This window comes from Populus trichocarpa, chromosome 11, assembly GCF_000002775.5.
Source record: "Populus trichocarpa isolate Nisqually-1 chromosome 11, P.trichocarpa_v4.1, whole genome shotgun sequence".
Classification (NCBI taxonomy): Eukaryota; Viridiplantae; Streptophyta; class Magnoliopsida; order Malpighiales; family Salicaceae; genus Populus; species Populus trichocarpa.
The window spans coordinates 256,568-268,766 of NC_037295.2; the positions used below are offsets into that span (position 1 = coordinate 256,568).

General features: G+C 38.2%; 1 protein-coding gene across 1 annotated transcript; it reads left to right on the forward strand.

Moving 5' to 3' along the window:
- Positions 1-321: 321 nt before the first annotated feature.
- LOC18111250 (uncharacterized) lies at positions 322-8,122 on the forward strand. The gene is made up of 9 exons (XM_024580941.2): positions 322-501; positions 636-2,130; positions 2,238-2,595; positions 3,053-3,137; positions 3,801-3,857; positions 4,028-4,087; positions 4,180-4,398; positions 4,739-6,289; positions 7,154-8,122. The coding sequence occupies exons 2-9, from the start codon at positions 717-719 to the stop codon at positions 7,688-7,690; spliced, it is 4,281 nt and encodes a 1,426-aa protein (XP_024436709.1). The 5' UTR covers positions 322-501; positions 636-716; the 3' UTR covers positions 7,691-8,122.
- The last annotated feature ends 4,077 nt before the right edge of the window (positions 8,123-12,199 follow it).

Sequence of the window (12,199 nt, forward strand, 5' to 3'; positions counted from 1 at the left end):
TTTGTCGATGAAAAGAAGAAAAAAGAAAAAAAAATCCATTGCAACCATTCTTTTACATGACCAAAAAAATAAAAGCCAAAGGAATTATAAAACTCTCACCTATTTTTAAACCTTTTGATCTATATTTGTTTTTCAAAATTTACTTTTGTTTTATAATAAATAAAATCATTTTATAAAAAACTTAGTGTTTTTAATAAGAGTGCAGGGACGAAGTTGAACATCATCAACAAATAAGGGACTATTTAGATATTCATATAAAACGTAAGGGACTAAGTAAATAACTTATTGAAGAATCAAACAAACAGTCCCTTTCTACTATCTTCCCTTTCCTGAATCATTCATTAGACAACACCAGCAACTCCGAAAGAAAATTTCATCATTCCTCACAATTTCTCTAACAAATAAAAAAAATCCAAACTTTCTTCCTTCTCCTCAATCCCCATTACTCCTCCCTGTCTGTGCGATTTCGATTTCTTCCATTTTATACTCCACTGTTTCCAGGTAAAAACGTTTTCCACTGTCTTCTCTCTCAAAATTTGGGGTTTTTAAGTTTTTATAATAGAAAAAAAAATCAAAGTTCCGAATTCCACAATGTTAATTAATCTTTATTGATTCCGGGTTTTCGATGTGAATAGGTTTTTGAGTGAAAAGTTGCTGTCTGGGATTCGTTTTTGCTGTTATTTTAAGGTTAAGAAGTGTTGCCTGTTCGTGGGGTTATGGCTGAGATTTATGTTGAAGGGAGTGATTTAAAAGCGAATGAGAATGAGGAAGAGGATGAGGAGGAAGATATGGATTTTAATCCCTTTTTAAAGGGAACGCCTTCGCCGGAGGCGTCGTCGAGTTTGAGCTCTGAAGTTGAAGGTTTGGAGGAGGGTGTGAAGGAGGTGAGGAGTGGTGAGGTGCGAAATTATGATGTTGGAGATGTGACTCATGAGGAGGAGGTTGTTATGGCAAGTGGGGTTGAGGTGGGAAGTGGAAAGGAAGGGGAGAGTGGTGAGGATAGGAGGGGTAAGAGGAGGAAATTGGGTTTTGGGTCGAATGTGGAAGATGGGAATGAGAGGGAGAAGGAGAGCGGGGTGAGTAAGGTTGTGTTGGATGTGGATGATGATGAAGATGCTATTTGTAAGAGGACAAGGGCTAGGTATTCGCTTGCGAGTTTTACCCTTGATGAGTTAGAGATGTTTTTGCAAGAGAGTGATGATGAAGATGATCTTCCGAATGTTGATGATGAGGTGGAGTATAGGAAATTTCTTGCGGCCGTTTTGCTTGGTGGAGATGGGGATGGTCAGGCTAATGAAGAAAATGAAAATGTTGATGATGATGATGAGGATAATGATGCGGATTTTGAGATTGAACTTGAGGAGTTGCTTGACAGTGATGTTGATAATGGTGCAAGGGATGAGGGTCAGAGAGTTGAATATGAGAGAGGTGGACGAAGGCCGGAGACTAGGCAGAAAAAACGTCAAAAGGCTTCTGCTCAATATAAGAAGAAGCTTTTAGAACAGTCAAAAAGGCCGTTGCGCCCTCTTTTACCAGTTTTGCCTAATGGATTTGCTCCTCCTTTTAGTGCTGTCAATGAGAAAGCTTTGGCACCTAAGCCTGCTCCTAGCTATGCGTCTTCTGCAGAAGATAGTGGTAAAATAAATGGGTTTACTCCACAGCAAATAAACCAGTTGCATTGTTTGATACATGAACATATTCAGCTACTTATTCAAGTATTCTCTCTTTGCATTCTTGATTCTTCCCGGCAACACCTTTCCTCCCAGGTTCAGGGATTGATTTTTGAGATGCTTCACAAACGTGATAATGTAATAGCCTGCAAAAGAGTTCCATATCCTGGTAATTGCTTTTGTCCTCCATATATGTGCTCATCTGTGGCAGATGAACTGCCCAATATTCGGCCAGGACAGTGCACCTACGAATCACCCCCTGTTCTAAACTTGCAGATGTCAGTCTCTCAAAATACCCCCGTTCCACAAAGAAGAGATGAGCATGCATGTAATGAGCAAACGAGTTCTTCACAGATTGCAGGCTCTTCTTGGAGTCCTTACATAAATGGTCCAATAGTATCAATTCTGGATGTAGCCCCGCTCAATTTAGTTGGAAGATATATGGATGATGTTTACAATGGTATGAAGTTCAGAAGACATTTACTGCATTGTTCTCTTGCAATTGTATTCCTTTTGCTGTATTTAAACTATTTATGCTTTAACATTTATTTTGATTAATTTTGACAGCTGTTCGGGAGTATCGGCAGCGTTTTCTGAATTCCAGTTCTGAAACATGGAATGAAAAGGAACCGCTCTTCTACCTTCCACATTCTCCCTTATTAGGGGAGGCGAATGAAGTTATGAGAGGAAACGTTCCCCTTGCTGCCAATAGAGTGACATCCTCAACTGGTCAACAACCACCCAAGAAGACATTGGCTGCTTCCATTGTTGAAAGTACCAAGAAGCAATCAGTTGCACTAGTCCCAAAGGATATTAGCAAGTTAGCTCAGCGATTTTTCCCACTGTTCAATCCAGTACTATTTCCACATAAACCACCCCCTGCGGCTGTTGCAAATCGGGTCCTTTTTACTGATTCAGAGGACGAGTGAGTAGAATGTTTTCTTCAGTTTCTTTCATCTGCTCTTTCAACTCTTCAAACTGATAGCTTTATAGGTGCATTATCTTCCAAAGTTTTTTTTATCAATCTTTTTGATGAAAGAAAACAACATGAAGTTTGAGTATTCGAACTATCAACAGTCAGTTCATTCAGATTTTGATGGCTGATTATATTTTCTAATAAGGTCATAGAATTTGAGAGGTGTAAGATTCTGTTTATGGATATGATGTCAGGGGGAGAAAAATCTTCAAAACCAGGATTTGTATCTTAATTCATCAAAAGCATTATCTAATTTTGCTCTTTGAAAAGCTATGAATGTTGAATCATTGGTATCATGTTCCAATATTGTTCTGTCTGCCATGTTACCATTTAAATTGAAAGCTTTTAGTTATGACTGGTAAGATATGATTGCCAAGGCTCTAAATTTTAATGGATTTTGATGCAGATTGTTGGCACTAGGGATCATGGAATATAATACAGATTGGAAGGCAATTCAACAACGCTTTCTTCCATGCAAATCTAAGCATCAGGTGGTTTTCATCATAGATTCCTATTATAAACACTATTGCTTCTAGTAACTGCTGCCAGAATTAAACTGTAAACTTGTGTCATTTTTTGTACATTACTTATGCACTTTATCCTAATGAAAATAGGGTCCTGTATCTTTTGGCCAGTAATAGGTAACTCAAATATGCTTATTTTTTGTTCCGGCATGCCTTTGATCTAGACACTTGTATCCGTGTTTTGGAATTAGACTGGTGACCTTTGCCTAATACAGCTGTAAAAGCTTGGGCTACAGCAACCAAAAGGTTACAAACAATATCTTGTTCAAGCAGCAAGCTTTGCTTAAGATGTTATAGGTTAATTATGACCTAATATGTGGTGTATGTTCTCATTGCAGAGCACTTAAATATATGTACATACTATTTTCTGCTGCCTTGTTTGTACATTCGACATGCTGTTTTCTGGGGTTCTTCTTATGATCGCTTATGTGGATCCATGTGTTTAGCTGTTGTTCCCATTCTGCTATGCTAGTTGGTCAATGGTTTCTGTAGCATTGCCATGTCTCTTGGTGATCTAGAAATGTGTTGTTATTCTCTCTGTCGTTCTTTAATTTTCTGAATTTTAAAGTCAATATCACATGCACAATTATCATATCTAGCATTATTGTAACGCTGCTGCTTTTTTTGCAGATTTTTGTTAGGCAGAAAAATCGTTGTTCATCTAAGGCACCAGAAAATCCGATAAAGGTAATCGCATGAGCCCAGGCGTATGAATGATAATTCTCAGTTGTATCCCTGCTCGTTGAAGAATCTTAACACCATTGAGTTTGAAACACAATAAGGGATATAGACTAGATTATAACAAAAATTAACCGAGTGTTTATATTTATAGTGAACTGAATATCTACTTTATGCAGGCAGTTCGGAGAATGAAAACCTCCCCATTGACTACAGAAGAGACAGAACGCATTCAGGAGGTAATATCATCCTGGATGTTTCATATGCCTTTCCAGATGATCAGTTTTTAGATTGTGCTGTCCGATTTTTAATGTAACCTCACTCACTCCAGGGACTCAGGGTTTACAAACTTGATTGGTTGTCTGTATGGAAGTTTGTTGTTCCACATAGGGATCCTTCTTTATTACCTCGGCAGTTGCGGATTGCCCTTGGAACTCAAAAGTCATATAAGCAAGATGCTGCTAAAAAGGAGAAAAGGCGGATATCTGAAGCCAGGAAACGATCAAGAACCACAGAATTATCAAATTGGAAACCAGCTTCTGACAAGGAAGTATGCTATTATCCTGGATCTACATCTTACCTTGTTGCTCAATATCCATTTGATTTAGCTAATTTTGTATATGAATTTTGGTGGATTAAACCATATTTTGCCTGAATAGTGGCTCTTTGAAAATCTCACTGACACTTTGGGTGTGTCCATGTTTTTTTTCCTGAGCATGCGTGCTATATAATCTACTTATGTCAAGCTGGCATCCTGGCTACACAGTTACACCAAGTTAAAGGGCTCAGCTGGGCTTGGCTCATAAGTTAATAAGTTAGCTGAGCTTGGTCTCATTGATTCACAGTTTAATGTGTTACCTAATGTCATTAAGTGCTTTGACTGGGTGCAGGACAATCAGGCTGACAGAACTGGTAAAGGAAATAGTAGTGGAGATGATTGTGTTGATAATGTAAACGAAGCTTATGTTCATCAGGCATTTTTATCTGATTGGAGGCCAGGTTCCTCGGGTCTCATTTCCAGTGATACAATTTCAAGAGAAGATCAAAATACCAGAGAGCATCCAAACAATTGTAGGCCTGGAGAGCCTCAACTCTGGATCGATAACATGAATGGGCTTCCATATGGATCCAGCTCTCACCATTATCCTCTTGCTCATGCTAAACCCTCTCCTAATACCATGCTACCAAACTATCAAATTTCTAATATGTCAGTGAGTATCTCCAAGCCTCAAATACATTTGCGGCCATACCGGAGTCGTAAAACTGATGGTGTGCACTTAGTGAGATTGGCACCAGATTTGCCCCCTGTGAATCTTCCACGGTCTGTTCGTGTAATTTCTCAGTCAGCTTTCGAAAGGAACCAATGTGGATCATCTATCAAAGTATCTACCTCGGGAATTCGGACTGGTGATGCTGGAAAAAACAATATTGCTGCTCAGCTTCCACATATTGGAAATTTGAGAACCCCCAGTTCAGTAGATTCAAGAAGGGATAAGACTAATCAAGCAGCAGACCATGTCACAGATTCACACCCAGAACAATCTGCCATTGTTCACAATGTGTGTACTGCTGAAGAAAGAGGCACTGATTCTGACCTTCAGATGCATCCATTACTGTTCCAGGCCCCAGAAGGTGGCTGTCTGCCATATTTACCTTTGAGCTGCAGCAGTGGCACATCTAGTTCTTTTAGTTTCTTTTCAGGGAATCAACCCCAGTTGAATCTAAGTCTCTTTCATAATCCCCTCCAAGCAAACCATGTTGTTGATGGGTTTAACAAGTCTTCGAAGAGTAAGGACTCCACTTCAGCATCATGCAGTATTGACTTCCACCCACTTCTGCAAAGAACTGATGAGGAAAATAACAACTTGGTGATGGCATGCTCGAATCCAAACCAATTTGTTTGTTTGAGTGGTGAATCTGCTCAATTTCAAAATCATTTTGGTGCGGTCCAGAATAAGTCATTTGTCAATAACATCCCAATTGCTGTTGACCCTAAACACTCTAGCTCTAATGAGAAAGCTAATGACCTGGACTTGGATATCCATCTAAGCTCTAATTCTGCAAAGGAGGTATCTGAGAGAAGTAGAGATGTTGGTGCAAATAACCAACCAAGGTCAACAACAAGTGAACCAAAGTCTGGAAGGAGAATGGAAACTTGTAAAATAAACAGCCCACGTGATCAGCACAATGAACATCCCACGGTTCATAGCAACCTTGTTTCAGGTGCTGATGCATCACCTGTCCAAAGCAATAATGTCAGCACATGCAACATGGATGTTGTTGGCGACCAATCTCATCCAGAAATTGTGATGGAGCAAGAAGAGCTGAGTGACTCAGATGAAGAAATTGAAGAAAATGTAGACTTTGAGTGTGAGGAGATGGCTGATTCTGATGGGGAGGAAGGTGCAGGTTGTGAACCAGTTGCTGAGGTGCAAGATAAGGTGCCTTTTCTCTTTCCTTTTTTTTCTCTCAATATTATGCTGCTTTTGAGAGTGGAGAGGCTTAGCATTTTTTCAGCCGAGCGCATATACTTTCACTTGACAATAGTCCTGGTTTTATAATGTAGTACTATCACTTTTAATGCTTTTCAGAACCTTTAATTAATGCTGTATTTGCCGATGGTAACTCATTATCCTCCATCCACTAGATGAGAAGACCCCATGTGGGACCATCCAATCGTGTCCACTGATCCAATGCACGGTGGGCTTCAGGAAACTCATTCAGCGAGTTTCCCTCCACAAGCATAGATTTATCCCAACTTCAAATGTTTTACCATTTGGGTTGGCTGTACAAACTTTTTTCATCATTCAACTCTTTCAAGGTCATCTTGTTTTACCAAACAAAGACATGTTCACGCCCACAAACTCATTGACTGTTGTTGCAGTTGCCTTTCCTTACATCTCTTCTCTTCTTAATGTCTAGCATGCATTTGCATCCTGTTGGAAGTTTTTATTCCCTCGAGTTAACCACTGATACCTTTTTTCAGAAAATATCAAATGCTTCATGCTGTAGCTCAATTTTACTGATGACTTGATTAATGTACCTCTGGTCTACTTTTGCTTATTTTTTATCTTGATTTTTTCTTTTTATTTTTGGTTTCAACATTGAGCTAGTATATCATTTGGCATGTTGCCCCCCTTTTTTCTCACTTTTTCTCTCTGTTTTTTGGTTAAATCTAATGCAGTGAGGGCATTACTATGTTCTCATGTTGACTGATGTTGATTTATGTTTTCTGTTTGGGGTTTTGTCCATCCTCTGTTGCACTAAAATTTTGGCTAACTTCCCCATTAATTACTTGTTCATAGGATGCTCAAAGTTTTGCAATGGAAGAAGTTACAAATGCTGAAGATTATGGTGATCAACAATGGAAGTTGAGGAGCCCTGTTCATTCTCGTGGCAAGCCTTCTATTCTTAGAAAGGGCAGTCCTTTATTAAACCTGAGTCTGACAAGCTTAGGGAAGGAGACTACAAGTAGTTCTTGGTTAAGTTTAGATTCACGTGCAGCTGTTGACTCTCCAAGAATGAAGACTCTGCATGAAAAGGGTGCAATTAATGACAGCCCCGCAGCCAAAAATTTATCTCCTTGTCGTCCCAACAGATTGTGCAAGAAGACAACACCGATCACAAAAGTTGAAACACAGAAGAATGTTTCTGACATGGCACAGCAACTTAGTCTGGGTCCTCTAGCTGTTTCAACACTGAGGAAACCCAGGAAGCGTATGTGCCGAACAAATACAAATTTGGGCACTCGAACAGTTGCTGAAAATGGTGGAACAAATACAAAATTGGGCACTGGAACAGCCACCGAAAATGGCGGGCTCGATCAAGATAAGTTCGGTTGATTGCTGTGTTTTCAATTATTCTCTCAGTTAGTTGATGAGCCTGGGTTAACTATTTGTGTTCCTTGTGGAACTTGCTGACCAAATTGACTAGTGAGAATCTGGTGTCAAAGCTGGACTACAAGTGCAGAGTAATTTGATTGGCATCTACCATCTTCCTTGCTAACTTACCTCAGGGGTCGGGATTTCTTAGACATGCTAACAAAGCTAGGAGGGTTTTCTTCTCGACCCTTTCCATTTATTATGTAAATACTTTCTGATATATAGCATGAGTAAATTAATTTGTGTTAATATGGAGGGTCATGCACAGGCCTTTTTGTTTGTAAATTACGGCATCCCAATTCAGGTGGAGACAACTTTGTGCAAGCGTGATGCTAAAGGTAATGATTTTGTAGCAAAACTGTTGTGTTAATTCATTCCCTTCTCCTTGAATCATTTTTGGTAGCATTAACGGATAATCAGTTAGGACATATTGCATATAATTAGACAAGGATTTGCTTATCCTGGCATTTGGATCAACATAAGCACCAATATTTGTGCGAGAATCGTCATAGTAACAAATATCGGTGGCAATGTACCACAGCAGCAGGCTTTCACGAAAGTCTGCTTCCACCGTACTTCTACGAAACTTTCCTTCAAGACATCTCTCTGTCCTAAGCACCTGATCACCTCTCTCTGCCAATATCTCATTTAGATTATTCATGCCAGGATCGGGCAGCGGTATGTAATGGCTGAATCTTAAACGTTTCTGTAAGAGGTAATTAAAGATGGCGTCTTTCAATTGCAAATCCACTCTCTCCCTACTTCGAAAATCTTTAATGCGAAGGAGCTGTTTGAGAAGCATCTTTACCCGTGTCCTTTCATCACTTATTCGTTCTTGTTGTGCCATAGTTCCTCTCCACTTCTTACGATCATACCTGTTAAATGGCCACTTTTGATTAGAAGAAACAATAGCTTGACAGACAGCGGTGGCCCATCACCTGTGTTGCTTGCTAAGCCAAAGCATAACCCAGTCAGAGAAAAGAAGAAAAACGACCGAATATATCTCATGAAGAACGGCTCCAACGAGCAAGCAGTATGATACAACTATATTGGTTGTTGAATAAGCATGACAGTTTATGGTCATTCTTGCGAATGCAAGTAATGCAGCAATGGAAGATGAACAGCTGATTGCACGGAGAAGGAAGCCTTGCCAACAAAGCCCTGTGATCACCTTAGTATAAAGTGCATCGAACATGAATCCCAACTCTACCTCTATCAATCTGAAGGCGTCAGCAGCATTCTTGCTACTCAGAATAAGATAGCTGGTCATGTGAGTAGAAAATGGGAGCATGTAATCGGTAAATAACATCTTCGAAATTTGGAATAATAAATGAGCTTCATGGAGATGCACAACCTGACTTGCAATGCGATGGAAGCCTAGAGCTCTATTAATGTCTTCAATAGACATGTCAAGCAAGGCAGCTGAAGGAATTTTCTCATCAAGTTGCTGGCATAGACGCTGGACTTCTTCATGTAGGACGGCACCATCAAAGCTCTGAATATGCAGTAATACCATCCGGGCCACCAAGGTGTACAAGGAGGGTTGCTGCCCAAAATGCAGGGACAAAGTCTGGGTTTGGATTGGCACAGTTTGTTTCTGTACCTCCTTGGATACGGGCAAAGAGTTGCCACCCACTCTGCCGATAAGTATGCTAACCAAATAAAATTCCGGAGCCAGGCTGCAGCTACGTGCTTTCGTTTTCTTCTGAAGAAGACGAGAAAGATTTGCAAAGAGAGACTTGGCAAAATCAAGGCACGGAACTCCCATTCATTCCACAATTCCTTAACTTGTTCAGATAAACCATAAACGTTCGTCATTGTTCTCCTACAATGCAAGGTAGAAGTATTGAACTTTACCTAGACATTAGTAGTTAAATAGAATACTAGCTAGTGAAATGAATTTTTCTTAATTCCTAGTTAATCGTGAATTACGTGATTTATATCATAAAAAAAGAAGAAGGAATGCTAGTGGAATTATTATTAATTAAACAGAATAATTAATGGTAATAATCAAGTATTTAAAATACATTGCACGAACCCAATAAAAAAAATATAGTAACAAAATATGATCTTATTCAAGTTGCGTTAATAAATCACATCGAAATAGCATAACTAATCAAAATTATTAAATTTAAATCGGGTGAGAGTTGACCTAGTTAATCTTAATTCAATTTATAGATCTGATCAAAGCTCGAATGTGACCGAGTTTAATTTTTTTAAAACGATTTTATTTTAATATTTTTTTAAAATTATAAAACAATATTATTTTAAATTAATTTGTTAAAATCGTGACTTGAGTTTTTTTTGTTTTGTCATGGCAAGAAGAGTTTGATAACATTGATTAGAATGATTAAATGCATATTTACATTGAATCAGTGATTTCTTATATAGTAGGTTAGATGATTGATTCAAAACTGTCTTGATGTAACATCTAATTTTTTTATTTATTTAGATATTTTAAACTATTTTTTTGGTAATTTTGTTTTTATATATCTAGATGATGGTGTAGAAACACATGCAGCTAGCACATGTTGTGAAATCATATAATTAATTTAAAGAAAAACAACAACAAAAGGGATGGAAACATGGACATTAATATTTTAGTGCAACAATCAAATATTAATTGCAATGGATACCTTGCTAATTAAGGGTTTAAGAAAAACTATAAATTATAATTTTTTTTAACCAAAGTTTCAAAATAAAATTCTTAATGGGATCTATATTAAACTATAGTGTATATTAATTAACAAAATATTTTAAAAATTATAGTCAGACGTTACACAATTTTAATTATACCTTAGGACACTACCAAAGAGACTCTAAGATGGACGTCTACATTCTATTATAAGATAGACTTAGATCGATATTGCATATATAGAATGAAAGCACTGAAAGAGAGGCATATTTTTTTCCCGTTTGTTTTTCTTGGTTCCTTATTTCTGTAGTTTTCTACATATCTTTCTATTTAACATTACTACTACTAATTAATTAATTGACAATAACAGGAGGGGAAAACATTTTTTTTCTCCCGTCACTTGTAGTAACATTTTTCTCTCTCTTTATTTTATTTTTTTTCCCTTTTGTTTTTCTTGGTTCCTTGTCTCATTTTCTGCCCCAATCTTCACTGGGAACTCTTCTCTAATTGTAATTATCATGCAAGACAACCTTCTGACATAAACTGTCTTATTTTTTCATCACCTCGTTGGATCCAGCTACACTTTTTTTCTTTTTTTTTTCTAAGCACCAATGCATTTTTTGCTTACCAGGTTTCTTCTATTTCTCATCTATATTTAACAGCAGCTCCATCTATTACATATCTTTGAGTTAAAATAGGCGTCAATCTTCTTTTTGCTGTATTTTTGTATAGTTAACCGAATCCAGCATCTCCACAGAAATATTTACCTCTCAGTCAAATCCTTGAACATGTAGAATCCAAGTGTCCCTCTGCTATTAACTTTCTAGACTACCACTGTTTCACCACAGACTACTTCATGTTTCTTTCATCGCATACTATGATGATTTTTCAATACCCGGTTAGACTACCAGTGCCACATATCTACAAGATGGTCTTTTGACCTTTCACTATGCACCTTAATCTTTCCACGTTCCACATGATTGGTGTCCAGAGTACTTGATTTTGCTTTCCTTCAATGCATCAAGCCATGTCAAATCCTCCTCGATAAGGCTAGCTTCCCACTTAGCAATTCAGCATATGTATTATTGGGCCCACATGTCGAGCTCTTTTTTCTTCAGCACCATCGCCCACCAAGATGACCTCCAAATGCCCTCTCTATCATGCAATTTATCTCATTATATCACCACCTGCACCACGTTTAGCTCAAATCTTAATGATTGGACTCTACTGTTGCATCCATAATGATTAAATTACTAGAAACCAAGTCTGAAATCATCCTGATCACGTTTATGATTTGATCAAAACAAATCTAGCTTGATGAATAGCCTAGATTCCATCATAAATCTAGTTGCATATATATAGGATCACCCACATTGGATCCTATCCCTTGAGTCAGCTTGGCTTCACGTGACTCAACTCAGCTAGCTAGGTTGTTTGGTAGGACCCACTTTGATGACATGTCATCTCACTAGACACTAACTAGATGGTGACGTGGCATGCCAACCATGCATGTTGACGTGGTGTGCTGATGTTTTTGAGCAAACTTTGACCAGCCTATATGACCTAATTTGTTTTAGCTTCAATTTGCACGCCGTTTTCACCGTTGTGCTTCTCTTGGTCTTCTCTTCACAATGGTATGTGCAAAAACATATTTCGACCACTTTCATTACCAGGCAAAGATCAAAACACTTCTATTCATTACCATGCCCTAATATCAATTTGTTACGGATTGGATGCTAAAATATTGCCCATAGAGGGACTCAACACAATATTTTTATGTAGTTCGTACAACTTGCCTACATATATGAAGAAACCAATTTTATTAGATTGAGAAA

Bases quoted from the DNA above. Each gene is read 5' to 3' on its own strand.
- LOC18111250 (XM_024580941.2), top strand. From the start codon at position 717: ATGGCTGAGATTTATGTTGAAGGGAGTGATTTAAAAGCGAATGAGAAT. The intron at 2,131-2,237 runs GTATGAAGTTCA...TAATTTTGACAG, and splicing joins TATGGATGATGTTTACAATG to CTGTTCGGGAGTATCGGCAG. The intron at 3,138-3,800 runs GTGGTTTTCATC...CTTTTTTTGCAG, and splicing joins CATGCAAATCTAAGCATCAG to ATTTTTGTTAGGCAGAAAAA.